At 45.9% G+C, this 18,006-nt stretch overlaps 1 protein-coding gene across 2 annotated transcripts in view; it reads left to right on the top strand.

Moving 5' to 3' along the window:
- The window catches only part of SPATA20 (spermatogenesis associated 20), a 95,767-nt gene that overhangs the window by 45,626 nt on the left and 32,135 nt on the right, over nucleotides 1–18,006 (top strand). For both annotated transcript variants that reach the window (XM_032967331.2, XM_032967330.2), the window contains exons 5-9: nucleotides 2,960–3,103; nucleotides 10,382–10,583; nucleotides 14,262–14,392; nucleotides 16,881–16,985; nucleotides 17,498–17,572. In XM_032967331.2, the coding sequence (XP_032823222.2) occupies nucleotides 2,960–3,103; nucleotides 10,382–10,583; nucleotides 14,262–14,392; nucleotides 16,881–16,985; nucleotides 17,498–17,572 (657 nt within the window). The remainder of the gene's footprint in view (nucleotides 1–2,959; nucleotides 3,104–10,381; nucleotides 10,584–14,261; nucleotides 14,393–16,880; nucleotides 16,986–17,497; nucleotides 17,573–18,006) is intronic.

The raw sequence follows: 18,006 nt of genomic DNA, 5'->3' as shown, positions 1-18,006 counted from the left end.
ACGATCCAATTTTACATTATGAGACCTCCTTTGCCAGTAACAAGATATAGGAATAGGTTTTACCCTTTTAACTGGCAAAAAAACTGACACCTTTATTCAAGGCATCATGGTTGCAATAACCACAACACAAGCAGTCAAAATGCAAACAAAAAAGACAACTCTGATAATTGTCAAGGACAGTGCATATTATTATCAGAGTTGTCTTTTTTGTTTCCATTTTGACTGCTTGTGTTGTGGTTATTGCAAACATGATGCCTTGAATAAAGGTGTCAGTTTTTTTTGGCAGTTAAAAGGGTAAAACCTATTCCTATAAAACGACCCAAGTTGCAAAGTATATGAAAGGTAAGCAATTCACGAAAACAAACTTAACTATTTTTATTTTATATTCTTGGTTCTTTCGGTAAAGTCACGTAGAAGGGAAACAATAAAATAATAAAAATATAAAACAATGAAATTCTCACGACGTTTCGACTGCAACACAAGCAATCATCATCAGGTGTGAAAACCACAGCAAGAAAATTTGAAAAAAGTGGCGGGTTTTTTTAACGTTAGCACCACGGAGAGCGATTTGGCAGTTATTAAAATGGACGAGTCCATCTATGTTCGGAAAAGAGGAGGGGGGAGACGAAAATAATGGATGCAGTCTGAAAGCCACCGTAAGCATGAATAATCAATTAGGACCCGAAATGGTTTATCAAATCCTTCCAGTGATTGCTAAGCCAGAATCCATCTTCTCGGTTGAAATTGTCTCTGTGTTTGTATATGTGGATAGCGTCATGAACGAATCTCTCATGATAGCCAGATGGCTTGCAGAGAACCTCTGTCTTGGAGAAGTCAATGTCATGTGAGCCTACTGAATTATAACAGTGATCTGCCACGGCCGAGGTGTTGGTCCTACCGTGTTTTAGGTCTGCTTTGTGTTCACGGATGCGGTCCGAGACATGTCGTTTGGTTTCTCCAATGTAACTACTACCACAGAGGCAACTTAGTTTGTAGACGCCAGGGTACTGTATGTCTGGAATCACATCTTTTACAGATGGAACCAGATCACGGATTTTTATGTAATGTGTTGAATCGGACCTGGATCTTATGTTTATTCAAGATTTTGGAGATCTTTTTTGTGATCCCCGCAATGTAGGGTAAAGTGATGGTTTTGAATGGCTCCTCAAGAGGTTACTTTTTCATGGTTGGAGTGATGGCTTTGTACGTGCTTGAGTTCACTGGCTATGTGTTCCTGGTCAGATATGCATTGGGCTCTATGGTGTAGAGTCTTGATGAGGGAATTCTTCTGGGATGGATGGTGGTGGGAATTCGGTTTTAAGTAAGCATCCGTATGGGAAGCTTTGCTGTAGACAGAGTGGCTCATTGAACCATCAGGTCTCTTTTTTATTAGGACATCCAAAAAAGGTAGCTTGCCATCTTTTTCGACTACCATGGTAAATCTGATGGCTTTTTCAGAAGCAACCTGGCTATCAAAAATGATTGCTCAACGAAGTGGCTTATCATGTGGAAAATTTATGGCAGCCAAATAATCTAAATAATAGAGTCGGCGGACAGCGCCGCCTATCCCCATGGGTGTCGCGTGCAGTACGTGGCTGCATGTGTTGCTGGATTACAGGCACGCCTCACCGTTGCCAGCCGTGGACAATCCACTGCTGGATGAAGGCCTCTCCAAGCCGACGCAACCTCTCACATCCACCTATAGCACTTGCACACAAGCTGAGTTAATTGTTCTATTCCAAAGGGATACACGTTTTTGTACATTTTTGTATTTACATTCTTTGTGTAGTCCTACTGGATGAATCATTTCCATGCTAGTTGCACCATCTAGAGGGAATATATTTTCTTATCGGTTTTTTTATTGTATTTGTCACGGTCGGGAATAAGGTTGTTTATACACCATGGGAACAATGAATTACCTTGAGCCCAGATATCTCAGATTTCCAAAAACGCTATCGATCCACCTGTGAATATTGAGACAGCAAGGGCTTTATAGTCCAATATTCGCAATGTTAACATCTTTTTTTACATGCTTGGTATACTCTAATTGATGCAAAAACACGAAAGAGGTACAGAGGGGAGCACGGTAATCTTGTGTTGCGCACAAACTCATTTGTCTAGAGGCCTCACATTTTTTTCTATTTGTCTTCTTAAATTAAATAAAATTTTTGGTCTTTATGAATCAAGCACTTGATGAAGGCCTCCAGCGATGATACCAATCTGTAAACGAATTTCTTTAGAACTGTTTTTTGTCTTTAGTTTGGTGTCCTTCCTCGGCACCTCCGGTTAGCTACGCATGGTGGGAAAATAAGTTCTGCATACATACAGTACGCACGGTACAGCGGCAACGGTTCGCTACTCCATGCAGTCTCACCAGCCTCATCCGGGCGTCAACTTTTGTTATTTCCTGAACATTGTTTTACATACAATATTGAACATTGTTCTACATACAATATTGTTCTACATAGTACAGTACAGCGGCAACGGTTTGGTACCCTGTGCAGTCTCATCAGTCTCATTCGGGCCTCAACTTTTGTTATTTCCTGAACGTTGTGTACATCACAAATAGTTCTACTGTCACTTTTACATTATTTACTTCTGCTGGCATCTGCTCGCCACCTTCTGTCCACACGTCGATACAGTAACATCACGAGCTCATGCTGTCTTCATGATGACGGCTACGGAGGCTGCTTCGCGACACATTTGAGCTGTTTTCAAGAGGATCTCGCAACAGGAGTGTTGTCACGAATGAACAAGGGTGGGGCGGGGGGGAGATGGGGGCTTCAGTGGCATTCTGTCCGGGGCCTCCAGCAACCTCTGGGCAGCCCTGGCTGTCGCTGACCATGTGCCAGCGTCGGATCAACCCGTGGTATGGAGGACTCGGGAGGGGATGGTTGCGACGATGGTAGTGGCGGCGGGTGGGTTAAATAATAATGCGTCGCGGGTTGTTACCATGCAGGCCTGCTGTGGGGGTGGCGGTTGGCCCATGAGTGTGTGGCTCACCCCGGACCTCAGGCCGCTCGTGGGCGGGACATACTTCCCGCCGGAGGACAGCTTCTCCCGGCCGGGCTTCAAGACGGTGCTCACGCAAATCGCCAAGAAGGTAGAGATCCTCGCGGTATTAAATAGTGCCCACCCAGCAGGGGCACTTTTGTGGAAGTAAAACTATGGATTCCATTCAAAGTGATTTCCTACTCGAATGACCTTTTCAAACGGTGCTGATTTCGTTTTTACAGCCCTGAGCCAGTGGTAGAAATTGAACATTCCTATGGCAGGGATGATTCTATCCAGAGAACAACCTTTGTAGACTTTTCCAAAAAAAGTGGTAGTAATTTTAGCGTGCTGAAGCCAACCTCCAACTAGGATGTTACATCTCAACCTTCTGATGGTGGGCTGCACACTCTACAGCCTAGCTACCTTTATGGTAAAAAAACTCAACAACTCTGGATTAGAAATGTCATTCATATATATAACTGTGGATTACAAATATAATTTTTAACGTGAAAAAGTCCTGGGTCATTCCTGGTTGAGCTTAATTCCTGGCCATGCACATCAACGTTGGCAATAGTCGCCGAGGTCTTCCCTAGCTAAACTCGGCCTAAAATTAACACCTGGGGGCTGTGTCAACCGCAGCACTGGGGGAGACAGAGATCATCAGGTGTGACATTGTGTCAAACGTTTCAAAAAATTTCCCCCAACACCTATATTAATAAAGTTTGTGTGTGGGTGTTGGTTTGATGGTTTGAATTTATTTAAACTGATATTGCAATGAAGCACCAAGGTTTATGAATGGGTTACTATCAAGGGGTTGATCATCCATTAATTCAACAAATTCGAAACCTGGAGCTCATTCGGCAAAATTACAGAAGCTTGTTAATATAATTTACCAGTGCTTTTATTTCGATTTAAAGCTTTCGTGACTGCAAGGATTCATCTTCTTTGGTTCTTTCGGTAAAGTAACGTAGAATGAGAATAAAATAATAAAATAAAATGGGACAATAAAATTCTCACGACGTTTCGGCCACAACACAAGCGGGCCTTCATCAGGTGAAGAAACAGAGTCTATCCAGGAGACAGAGCCCGAGTGGACCCCGTCACGCCAGGACTGAGTCTTATTAAGGCTGTGTGGGCGGAGTTGGATTAGCATGTTACCAGCCCCCACCCGGGGCGGAGGAGGGCGGAGGAGGGCGGCGGGGGCTGGTGGAAACAAACACTAATTAATACAAAACAAGTGCCCCAGCCAAGGTGCACCGCCGTGCACCGAGCTGCACCATGACATGCATAAGGACCACTATGCAATACAATACCATACCTTCAAATCCAAACTGCATGTTATAACGTAGACACATTCACCTTTGAATTATACAATGCGTTAGTTTATACTACCCTATACTTTAGACTATAAAAAAATATTAGACATTGTAACATTACACTATGTCTTATTCTATGAATCCAACTATATACCACACTAATGTATATTCACTATGCAATTACGATGCTATATCTTGCCTTATGAGTAAAGTTACACATTACAATGTTATACTATTAATTGTTTGCTCCATGTTAAAAACCATGACATTAACCATGGTTTAAAGCTTTCGTGACTGCAGTGATTCATATTCTTGGTTCTTTTGGTAAAGTCACGTTGAAGGGAAACAATAAAATAATAAAATATATAACAATTGTAAAATAGTTTTATATATTATAATAATAAAATATATAAAACAATTGTTTTATATATTTTATTATTTTTTTGTTTCCCTTCAACGTGACTTTACCGAAAGAACCAAGAATATGAATATTAACCAATCCATTCATGGTTGATCATGTTCTATTGGAGGTTTAATGATTAATTTAAGAGCTTGCAATTAAGTGTAAAAAGTAGCACAGTTACGTAAGTTTCCTCTCAATTGAATTATAATTCTGCGTGCTTTCAGTTGCTGTTCATATAGTTTCGTTGCAACGGATATACTTGCAATTGAGAGCAGTTATTGCTGGGACTCGCTAATCAGCCAAAATGCACGAGAGTGCCATTTGGCCTTCTGAATCGTCTATGCGGTCGCATAGGTCATCCATGCGTAAAATAACTAAACGATACGTCATGGCGAAGCCATCACCGGCAAGTCTAAGCCAGTGGGACAGGCAAAGCGTGGTGACCCCCAACTCCCACTCGTGTCAGTCATGCGAGCGTTAATAGGCCCACAATGTGCCTGCGGCCACCCGAACCAAACAACGGGACCATATCGCGAACAACTGCATTCTACCACGCCTGTAGTCTGGCAGACTAGGAGGTGTTAATTGCGGTAATCCCGAAGCTCTTGTCACGTGACTCACAAAATTAAACCTGGACGTATAATTCACACGTACTTTGCCAATGTGTAATATGTTTCATTCCACATGATTTTCCAGCATTGTTGTATTATTTCTTTATCTTCGATGAATCTCTTCAAGTTTAAACTGCTTGAATGGGATATTGTTATTATTTTTCTTTCGGTAAAGTCACGTAGATAGAAAATTAAATTAAAATAAAATTTAAAATAAAATAAAAATGGGATATTGTTGAAAGTGGACAATAGCGAGCATTCTGTTGAACTTGCAGTATCGTTACATTACGAAATGCGAGTTCTGTTTTAAAATTAGTTTAGACATGGCCAAAGTTTTTAAACACTGCCCATTATTCAACACAATAATCAATTTACACTGTTCCTTGTTAACGGATACCAAACCTGAGAATCACAATGTAACATGACTATACTGTCATTTGGGCCTTCATAAGTTCTCAATGTTCTAACATTGGCAGGTTTGTTGTGTAATGTATCAAAAATATCAAAACTCGTGCTTGTGTCTTTACTCGCCTGCATTGCTTTGGCGAGTTCCATTACTCTGTAATCACTCTCAGCTTTTAGTTGTAATTGCAATGGATGTTTTAAATGTTTGTATTATATTTAAATCGGAGCCTGCTACAGAGCACAAACCGCAACGTAGAGAGAGGGGGTACAGAACCTCTGCGGACAGAAGTCCCAAACGCAGTGCACCTGGGTCTGAGTCTTAGAGAAAGGGTCAAATTGGGCTCGCTCCCCCACCAAGCAGGAACCGCAAGCAGGCCGTGTGCACTTTTATACGGCAAGCACAAGTCGAGGGAAAGATAACTTCAGAAAGAAAGACGAGGGAGCGGCGGGGGGGGGGGGAAGATGAGAAGGGGGGTTGGAATGGAAAACGGAAAGGGGGGGGAGCACTTAAGAAGGAATAGCTTACACGCGCACTGGTGAACTTATCAACCTGTCATAGTCCCCGTAGAGCGTTGATTGACTCCTGTCCATCCCCGGGAAAGGGAGGCACTCCTGGCATCTGTCAATAATGGATTTTGTTTCATTGTTATTGGTAAATCCAGCAGTGGAGTGATCGTGGCTGACGATGATATTTGAATAAAAATGATGTGTCAGTCATTATTTTAAAGATACTTAGTGGGGCTTGATTATCAAATAGAAATATTGTTTTCTAAGTGAGAACTTGTCATTTTGGCCAACAGGCCTACAATAAGGCATATGGGCAGTCGACACTGCTCGTGTAAGACGCACGCGTGTGTGTGTGTGTGTTACCTTCAAAAAGGGCTCAAGAGTATTCGATTCTCGGCTGCAGACCGCTATGAATGCCCAGATTGTTATAGAACAAGGAGATCCACAGATGAGCAGTAAGACCCCTAATATTGGCAGCAACGGTGTCAGGGTCAGGCGTGAGAGCGTACCCCGGAGCAGCACCTAGCAGCTGTCCACCTTCCTTACGCCAAATGTTGTAGCGCTCCCTCCTGGAAAACCAACGGGCAAGCTCCATTCCCATTGTGAGCCCTCAACAGCGATGGGCAGTCTGCTGCAGCCAAGAGGCCAGTGGACGTCCGCTCGACCTCCTCCAGCACCATTGAAGCGCCTGAGCAGATGGAAGCCGGTTTGCAAGATCGGCGGCCAAAGAAAAGCAAGACAAATGGCCATCTTGTCGTGGTTGGCTTTCCCTTACCGCGCAACACTTTGTGATGCCCGTCACCAGCACTCTTTGTTTTTTTCGGTAAAGTCACGTAGGTAAAAAAATCAATAAAATAAAATGAATGAAAGCAACTAAATTAAATCACGACGTTTCGGGCGCACACACACAAGCGTCCGTCCTCAGGTGGGGACAAAAACAGCGAAGACCGTTGCTGAGATATTTCAAAGAGATCGCTCTGACACGGGTTTATATTTGTACCTATGTGACTTTACCGAAAAAAACAATGAGTATGAATCCTTGCAGTCACGAAAGCTTAAAATCCTGTCGCCAGTGTTAGATCCGACCGTGTCCGTCCAGTGTTCGCCGTGCAGCGTTGGCTTCCAGTTGCCGAACGAACCCATTACACACAAAGTGCTTGCCACAAATGAACCACAAATTCCTTGCTGATCTCTAAATGCACGTTTCTAAATGTGCGGGTGAAAAACCGGAGGAACCGGAGAAAAATCTACGCGAACCACGGGGAGAACATGCAAACTCCAAATATACAGATATCAGGGTCGGGATGGAACCCACAACCTCCTGTATACCAGGTGAGGTAGTAAACATTTCACTGCCGTGGTACTAGATAGATGAGTGCTTATCTGCCGAAACCGGTGAAGGGTTTCCTTGACCTGGGCCATTGCTGCTGCGGCTGTGCCTCCCCAGAGTGCCGTGCAGCTGATATGTTTCGTGTGAAATACTTTTTTGTATATATAGAGACACATTGCCTGCTTGTTTTTTTATATTGAGTAGGGTTGGAATATATATAAATATAATGCACTTACAGCCAAGGAGTGGCACGCGTCCAAGAGCAGATGGAGCAATTAAATTGGTTAATGTGTAGGTGCTAGGTGTACTATTACATAACACGTGGTGCTGGCCACCCACCCCCTCATGTACCTGATCCTCTAAAGTGTTTGCGAACAAGCACTCGCCCCCAAACGTCTTTTTTGGCTATACGGGGGGGATCTTTGTCTTGCATAACAGCAGCGGATTGACCGTGGCTAACAATGACGACGAAGAATGGGGAACAGCAATTGGACAAAGCCACATGACTGCGAAATATTGATAAAGGGGGAATTCTTTGTTTAACAATTCTTAAATAACAAAAAAACCTGCAAACACAATCTTCTGGAGCAAAGTTTCAAGCCGCAGAATTTCTCAGCATTACCGCGGCTCGAGCACTGATCCTCTGCTCGGGTCCGTGTACCTTTGACGGTGTGTCCGCATGACACGTCGGGCGGGCGTGCGTGCGTGCGTGCCCTCGAGAAACGTGTCGCGGTGATTAGCACACTGCTTTGCAGCGTCGCTGACCCAAGCTTGATCCCTTCGCTTTGAAAAAATGCCTCAATTAGCGTCTAATTGGCGAGACTACCTAGCGAGGCACCTTAGCGGGGGGGGGGGGGGGGGGGGGGGCAATATCACAGGTTAGCGGAGCTCCAGGAAAAAAAATATTCGCACAGCGCAGTGCAAATTTGAGAGGGCTGGCAGTCAAATGCAATCTGGCTTTGATAGTAGCCACCTGCCTGCATTATTACGCTGTGTGTTCATTAGTGTCGTTCTTTGCTAATGGCCTGCGATGATGACCCAGCAAGCCATGAAGAACTAATGGATGCATGCTTAGCACGCATGCTTGATTGCACATGCTGTTTGCAGTAAGCATACCCGTATAACTGCTTCAGTCACCTTGATTCAAATTGCAGTTATTTAAAATAACAAACATTGACTACTGTTGTTTACGGAACCGTGAGCAATTTAAATTCATGAGCGCGATATTTTCTACGCGCGCGTATCGGCCGGGAGTTCGGGCAGCAGTGCTCCGGATTGTGAAATCATCATAATTGGCATCGCTATTAGCTTAATCCGTCGTCATCATTATCATCATCCACCTATTCGGGTGGGTCACGTGGGTACCACCTGATGAGAGTGCGTCGCTTGCAGGAAAATCACAGGTGATCTTGGAGGCTGGTCACACCGACCAAGGGCCTCCAACAAATGTGAACACAGGGATCCCTCACCAATCGCGGATTTGACAACCGCGGTTTCATGTATACATGGTTTATTATTTGTATACCAATTTTCCAACCGCGGCCTGGAAATTTGAGTATTATCCACAGGTAAGCTACATTGTTAAGGAAGTCATTGCATTACAGTATGACATAATTGTATTGTGTGACGTCGTTGTCTGCTGCCGTTATTCTATTAATCTGGACACGTGGGTCCGCAACACGCATTTGCAAATTTACAAAAGTGGAGAAGGTGATATAAAAGGCTCAGAGAGCAAGAAGCATCATGGGTTTGCAGAGTAAAGTGGAAGTGTTGGTTAGGATTGTACGTGGTGAGAGTTGCGTCTGAGAGTGGACTGAGCCCCTCCTCCTCACCACCCCTTGCCCATCATCTCATTGTCATCATCGTCCCCATCATCGTCGTTAATATTAAAAGTATCTAAAGTTAATGTAATGTTTATTTATGTTTCATTATGTTATTGTGTAATGTACCGTATCTTTATTTCAGTGTTTAGTTAATAACAGGCAAGTTATTTAAGCCATGACAAGTCTGACCGTGGCTGTGGTTCCCCTAACTCCCTATTTCCCATAGGGCCCCTCTACTTTTACCAACCACGGATTTGCCTATAGCGGCCCTTTCCAGGAACCTAAACCCCACGTTTCGGCATTGGATTGCTGTACTGTGAAGATGAGGTCCTCAACTAGCAGTGGATTGAAATCGTGAATTATTTACGTCAATCAATTGATAGGCGTGTCAATCCCCCGCTGGATGACTGTAGTGATGTTCATGATGATGATCGTGGTCATGATTTCCATAAGAGGTAAAGCTGTTAATGATGCCCTGCTCACGCCGTTGCTGGCGGAAGGGCCTCTACTCGAGGGAGCTCTCGAGAGAGAGAGCCCCTCTGGAGGGTATTTCGTCCTACTCTTCCATGCCAGCCAGACGTCTCGGAAGAGGTGAGATCACCCACAATTTTTTCGTGTGTGTATGTTGAACTTCTATCGCACCACACGTAGCCAACCGTGCTCATCTGAGGTGCAGGGGAAGGACAACAAACTAAACGCAAAAAGCAGTTTTGTGTTTATCCCACTTCACGCGGCACTGCCGATCGTAACTGCGGGTCTACACATTTATACTGCTGGGTGGACAGATGCATTGCGGGGAGGTGGTGGGATTAAAACATTTTAAAAATCCTTGCCCCCCCCCCCCCTTGCTCTCGACCGCCACACACTTGGGAGTCCGGCGTGCTCACCATCACAGCGCGCCAGGTCAGCAGGGGCGAGCGAGTGAGCGGAGAGCGACGGACACGGGGGGTTGTCGCCGCTTAAGCGCTGCAACCTGTGCGTGGCGGTGCCAGTGGCAGGGCGACCGCGGCGCGCTGCGCGAGAGCGGCGAGCGCGTGCTGGCCGAGCTGCGCCGCGTCGCCACCATCCCGGCGAGGCGCGGTCGCCCCCTCCCGTCCGCCGAGGACGTCGCGGCCCTCTGCCTCTCGCAGCTCTTCTCGTCCTTCGACGACGTCCACGGCGGGTTCAGCGACGCTCCCAAGTTCCCCACGCCAGGTGGGGCGGGCGGGCGGAGGGGGGCGGCCTCGCGACTCTCTGTACACGTGGCGCACACGTGCGCGGCGGTGAGGATTATTGACCACATGGCACCACCCTGGCCATTTGGCGAAGGTGGACAGCATGGACGTGGGGGCATAGATGTACTCTAGATGTAGAGTTCAACAATGGATTTTTCTGCACTGCCTTCTGCTGCCTACCATTATAGCCCCTGCAGCCTCTTAACACATGGCATGGTAGTCACCCATCCAGGCACTATCCATGCTCAACCTGCTTAGCTTCCACATTCCGAGCGATTTGATCATCACGCTTTGCATGATGGGAAATTACCAGAGCTGCATGGGACAGGGCAGGAACCGGTCGCGTCACTTGCTCAACCATGAATATCCAAACAAAGGCACATTTTTGCAATTTTGTAACATTCTTTGCAAGGAATGTAACGATTGATTTATGAGTTCTTAGGCTCACGTGGTATAAGAGTCGGCTTTATGATTGATGATAAGTATACAGGGACTCCTCTACTTACAAACCACTTAGGTTCCAGAAGTCTGTTCCTAAGTCAATTTGTTTGATTCCAAACATGTACGGCATGTACACTAAATATGGGGAATGACTTTAAAAGTTGTATTATCTCCTGTAGATGTTGATGCCACTGGTTCTTCACGTTCTGCAGATGTAGATGCCACCGCCGCCATCTATTGTGCGGTGGTTGGACTTACGACTCTCGGTCCAAACAGGCAACTTGGACATACGGACAGGTTTGTTCGTATCTCTGAAAGTTCGTAAGGCGAATGTTCACAAGTAGAGGAGTCCCTGTATGTCATTGTTAGATCAAGGCTAAAAGAGTCAGAAAAACTGTACAAACAAGACAGGATATAGGAGAAACAATGCAAAGGTTTTGTTTTAAAAAACGAGCCTAAGTAAAATAAGTCTTCTTTCAAATCACAACCCCCAAATCTTTACAGTCGAATCATTGGTGGGTGAATTGTTATATGTTGTGTAAGCCAGAGAAGTCTTGAGCGTGTCCAAAAAAAAAGTGTAACGGTGGACAGATTGCCTTTGAATTGTATTGACAGCAAATATGTTGTGTTTGATGTGCAGTATTTGTTTGGAATGAGAGTGCCATCCTCTCTTCCATGCCACTCATTGACTCTGGCACGTGAAAGAAAATAAAAAACGGACTGACCAAACGCATTCTGTCTTTGATGCAATGACAATTACAAAAGGAGCCTTGAATCTCAATTAGGCTTTCCATATTTCACACTTATTTAGCTGTGGGTATATACTGTACATAATTTCGTTGAAGGCTCTGCTTGCTTGACAGATGGGCTTGGCATCCGTCTCTCTGCTACATGAAAATGACTACGCTGGGGGTGAAGAAAATAAATATTTAGTTCCCTCTCTGCGGCGCATTGTGGAGGACTCTTGTTATGCCTTTCATACCCCGCATAATGCACGTCTGTGTGGCACGATACAGCGGGGCCAGCCTTCTCCGCATCTGCTGCGTCATCTCGTCTGTCGCTGCTTTCGGGCCACTTTTGTGTGTTTGCGTCCGTGTTCTACACAGCTGGCAATGGGCTACATTTCCATGGGGCGCTTTGTCCCGTTTTCAACAGACGTAGTCACAGCTAACCACCGTGTCGGGAGCCATTCACGTGTTGAATAACACATCTTAACCAGGCCAAAATCATGCGTATAGATGTACATTATATTTTCCAGTGCTGGTCCCTATTGTGCGAACCGAAAGTCAATAGAAAGGGAATGTCAGAGGAAGCCTTTGCAATACTGTAATCTGTCTCCGTGGGCCATTTTCTCGCACGGAGGGTCACACCTCGCTCGGCGAACGTTCCGAACGGATGCTCCGTCTCATGGCATGAAACAGATAACACAATCTGCGTGACAAAACATTTTTTGTTAACGGTGTTTTTCCAAGCAGATGTCGGCCCAATTTACATCTCGGATGTATGCGCCAATGGAGGTAGACGGAGACATTCTCGTGACGATCCGCGATGGCCAATTCGCCTCCACCAAGTTGAGGCCGCCTCTGCTTGAACGTCTCTAGAAAGAAGCATTGCTCTGCCAGAAGTGGCGCGTTCCCTCAACGGAGCTGTTGCAACTGCAATTTATTCGCAGTTCACGAGCTGGGAATCTTGCCAGCCGCGCTTGCTGGTCGGTCATTGCCACGGCAGCAAGCTGTTGCCCGGGCATAAATCGTGTGGCTTAGATCGTGAAGCACATAGCTCACCCCTCGGTAGCAGGTTGGCGGATTTAAGCTAATTTTAGAGATGGAGAGAATTAGGAGTCTGGAGAATGGCACCCGGAGAAAGAGCGAGCACACGTGTGGAAAAATATCGCTCTTGGGGGGGGCTGATGGATAAAAGGAGAGAACAAATGCACGTGTACAGACGCACACGTTCAGACGCACCCATGTAGATGCAAACATGTAGATGCACTTGGACAGACGCACACGTGTAGACACACGTACAGACGCGCCACGTGTAGACGCACACGTACAAATACAAATGTCCAGATGCACATGTACAAAAGACAAAGACAGACGCACGTGTACAGACGTACATGTGTAGATGCACATGTACAAACTCACTTGGACAGGCACACATTTACAGACGCGCACGCACAGACACACGTGTCGACGCACACGTACCGACGCACATGTGTAAGACGCACACATACAGACACGCATGTACAGGCGCACACGTACAGATGTATGAGTACAGAAGTAGAATGAAGCACAGGAGAGACAGATGCGAAGACTTCGACGACAACAAAAAACTTCAATAACTGCGATAACAATAATAATAGGGCAACGTAACGTGTGATTTTACATTTTAACGTCACAAAGAACCAACGTTTGAATATTAAGTTTAAATGCATGATTCCACTATGAACCAAAAGGAGTGCAGCGTTCATTTTCCTTGTTAGGCAACACGCCCTGTCCCACTGATGACTGTTAGACAACACGCCCTGCCTCACTGATGACTGTTAGACAACACGACCTGTCCCACTGATGACTGTTAGACAACACGCCCTGCCTCACTGATGACTGTTAGACAACACGCCCTGCCTCACTGATGACTGTTAGACAACACGACCTGCCCCACTGATGACTCCAGGCCACACTGCTTTCACGACACCAGCGCCACCCAGCGCACGGCTCCCCGATTCGTTGGCTGGCTTGGGGGGCAATGCCATCGAGCAACCTGCAGTGGTTGGTTGGAGGCACTTTGGGCGGTGGATCTTTGGCGGATCTGCCAAGTCTGCTGTCAGTCAGCGATGCAAATGGAACGTGGCGGTGTTTAGTAGGCAACACCCGATTTACGCCACAAGAATGGGCGCTAATACCAAATGAATACCACATTGTCATCAGGGTATGCTGCTGGTAGTGAAGGTGTTTTTTTTTCATTGGCTGCGTGCGCACATGGCCTTAAACACCCGATTCATGTCACACGAATGGGCGCTAATACCAAATTAATACCACATTGTCATCAGGGTATGCTGTTGGTAGTGAAGGTGTCTTTTTTTTTTCTTCATTGGCTGCGTGCGCGCATGGCCTTAAAGTGCACGTAGCCTAGCACAAGTGCCGTGGTGGCGTGACCACCAATTGGTGACGAATTATGGTTGTTGTTCCTGTGCTGCCATGTGTGTGTGTGTGTGCAGTGAACCTGAGTTTCCTGCTGGGGCTGTGGGCGCAGGACCGGAACTCCCGCGACGGCGCCAAGGCGCTAGAGATGTGCTTGCATACGCTGCGCATGATGGCGCACGGTGGAATCCACGACCACATTGGCCAGGTGCTGGGCCACTGGGGACCGTCAGCCCTCTCTCTGACAGCTCGACACATCTCTCACGATTCCAAACCACGATTCCATTCAGTAATCGATTAAGTTTTGTCCCATATTTCGTCATCATCATCATCATCATCGTCGTCGGCATCTTTAGCCGTGGCTCTCCTATGTGTTTAAGGTTGCATGGTGTGTCATTCAGCATGGATGTCTGATGTTTCACTCCATGTGCTGAGAGCTTTTTCAGTAACTGAGACGATTTTCTGAATCAGTTTAGTTCTTAAAGAATCTCATTTCCAAGAGCATGGAAGGAAATGTCAGACAAAACACCACGCAACACACTGGAAGCCGAAAAAACACGTCGGAGAGCTACACAGCACAGCCATGAAAACCTATGCGGTGGTATCATTAGCTATGATCAATTCGCTGCTTGGTAGAAGGCCACCTCAAGTCGTCGTCATTCTTCATAGTCCCACGATAGCAACAATCTATCCAGCACCTACATACAAAGCCGATCTTGTCACTCCATCTCTTCGATAATGACCTCTTGGGCGCATTCCTGTTGAGAAAGCGATAATGGGCTCTTGGACACCACGTTGGCCAGATGTTAACTACCTCGCCTGGTTTACAGGAGGTCTTGGGTTCCATCCTGACCCTGACGCCTGTATATTTGGAGTTTGCATGTTATCCCCATGGTCGCGTAGATTTTTTTCCAGGTCCTCCGGTTGTTCCCTCCACATTTAGAAACACGCGTTTAGAGTATTTGGATGCTGTAAATTTCCACGTGATGTAAAGCCACTTTGTTGAGCTATCATTTGTGGCCAGGTCGCTTCTGAAAAAGAGCTATACAGCTCAGTGGGCCTTACCTGGTAAAATAAAAAGATATTTTTGTTTATTCCCTCTTTGGCCACCGCTCAATAATTTGTTCATCATCAAATGCCCATCTTCTCTTCTCGTGACAAGTTCTTGCCCACTTCTTTCGCTGAAACATAAAAATACAATTTGCGTTTAATTGCCAGAAATTATACAACGTTTTTTTGAGCACGAGTCGACGTTTAGCGTCGTGAGCGCAAGAATCAATTTCAATCGATGAACCCGTTGCTTTCATTACATGCCTAGGGGTACCCAAGGGTCTAATTATAACGAAGTCTGAGATGCTCTTAAATTTAGCGGTATGTGTCGCCATTGTGCGAATCAACATTGTGTTGAAAATAAGGTCCCTATTGAATGTGCAGCTTAGGATATTGGAAAGGCGGTGTGCCTTGTTGTGGCTTTGTGCATGCCTTCCTCTGAATGTAAATGTGCTCATATCGTAGCACAATTCTAATGGAATTTTGAGAACACAGCATGAAATAATAAAATGTTTGGTGCAAGAGAGGTGGCGGGAATGTGAATATACAGTGGAGTCGTAGGTGTGGTGCAAGTAACAGGATTTTATGTGGCATTGTCGCTGCATCATAAAATACACAGTGCATAATACAAATACTACTTGTCAATCCGGGGTGAGGGCTTCCCCATGCTGTGTCGGTTGTGCGTATTGTTTGACCATACCTCACCATGCTGGTCAGTGCGGGTTGGTGAAGGTGGGTGGGAGGGGAACCCAGAACCCAGAACCAGTTCAGACATCACTCGCCAACATTAAGTCGATTAGCGCGATTGGCTACGTACGGTGGAAAATAAGTTCAACATGTATACACGCACGCCGAGAATCCAACGCAGAGTGCTGGGTTAATAGCGCAGGGTGGTTGGCCGCTCTATACAGGTCGTGGGAAATTCGTAAACGAAGCAAACGAGTAGGATAAGTTCAGTGAAAGGAAATAATTTCAATAATCACTGGAGGAGAAGAGGCAAGACTTGAGCCAGTCAATGAGCCCTGGTACATTGCATGGCCTTCCTCCGTGACCTCTCACCTCCGGTAATAATCTACCTTAATCATTCAGGCGATCAATAAATTGTTTGTTTTTGCAGAAAAATACATTTATTTGTAAACCTAATGTGGACGGGGTATCGGAAATGTATTTGGTTTATTGGATGTTCCGCAGAAAGATTGAATAACATTTTAGGGACAGCATTGGATGTGGTGCAAAGTGTGTTGTATGTATGTATGTACGCTGAACTCCTTTTGCACCGTACATAGCCAACCATGCTAATCGGAGGTGCGGAGGAAGGACAACAAACTAACACAAAAATTATGAACTCAACACGTTCACCCATTAACGCACTTTAACACACACACACGTGATATAATTGGAAAATATTTTTTGGTCAATGGGCTTTTTAAAGTGATAAATGTTTCTACCCTATTTATATGTATTTATAAGGTGTTGTTTACGAGCTCTCACCTCCATTTATTTAATATATATGAATAATAGTGAACGTGCAGGGTGTTTTTGTTCAGCGCGATGCCCGAGAGTCAAATAGAAATCTGCAGGGCGAGAGGAAGGGAATATTTCGACGGCGTCTCTCTCTGCCATTGCGTGTCTGCGCGCCACGGTAGGGTTTCCACCGCTATTCCACGGACGCAAACTGGCTCGTGCCACACTTCGAGAAGATGCTGTACGATCAAGCCCAGCTCGCGGCCGCCTATGCCGCCGCCTTCCAGGTGTGTGACCCCTTCCCCAAGGCGATCGCTGTCCCTGGCGCTTCGCTATAGAAGGGACCGGCGGTCGTGGAGCCGGCCGCGTTTCTGCTGTGTGCCACACCTGCCTAAAAAAAGGCAAACTTATTTTTCCAGCACTTCCGATTAACATGATTGGCTACATACGGTGCGAAATAAGTTCCACGTGCATACATAAATTGTGGGTGGTCTCACCTCTTCCGAGACGTCTGGCTGGCGTGAAAGAGCAGGCCAAAATACCCTCCAGAGGGGCTCTCGCGAGAGCTCCTTCTAGTCGAGGCCCTGCCGCCAGCAGCGGCGTCAGCACGACATTGTTAAGAGCTTCACCTCTTACAGAAATCATTGCCACGATCATCAACATCACTTCAACCGTCTTGCAGTGGATTGACATGGTTATGATTTGATTTATGAAAATAATACACTACGTCAATCCCCCTGCGAGATGAGAGCCTTATCTTCATAATGCATGATTCTGTATACAACATTTCTTCCAACAGATAACAAACGATGGATTTTATGCCGGAGTGGCCAGAGACATTCTGATGTACGTCTCGCAAGACCTCAGCAGCCAGGTGGGTGGCTTTCTCAGCTCTTTCACAATCATAAAAGGTAAAGATGCAGCCTTGCACAACTGCTCGCTCAAGCTGCTGCCTCCACTAGAGGGAGCTCTTGATATTATTGTTTGGCCTACTCTTCCAAGTTCATGATATATAAGTTGAACTTTTTTTCGCACCGTACGTAGTCCACCTTGCGAATCAGAGGTTGCGGGGGGGTGGGGAGAAGGACAACAAACTAAACACACAAAAAGAGGCGGTAGTACTCACACTTTACCCCACCACATTCAGCCTGCAAATCGACTAACTGTGGTGTTCCTCGTCCCTATTTATGTTGGGGGGGGGGGGGGGGGGGGGAAGGGTCGAATTCAGGAAAGTTTCCCATCGTTTCAACTGCCGTGCCGGGAGATTGAATTGAACCGGACGACCTCTGTCTGGATCACAGCTCCAAT

Source organism: Petromyzon marinus, chromosome 37 (genome assembly GCF_048934315.1).
Source record: "Petromyzon marinus isolate PM22_M1 ecotype Great Lakes invasive population chromosome 37, UKy_Petmar_22M1.pri1.0, whole genome shotgun sequence".
Lineage (NCBI taxonomy): Eukaryota > Metazoa > Chordata > Hyperoartia > Petromyzontiformes > Petromyzontidae > Petromyzon > Petromyzon marinus.
Note: the sequence above shows the minus strand (reverse complement) of the source record. Positions and strands in the feature narration are given on the sequence as shown.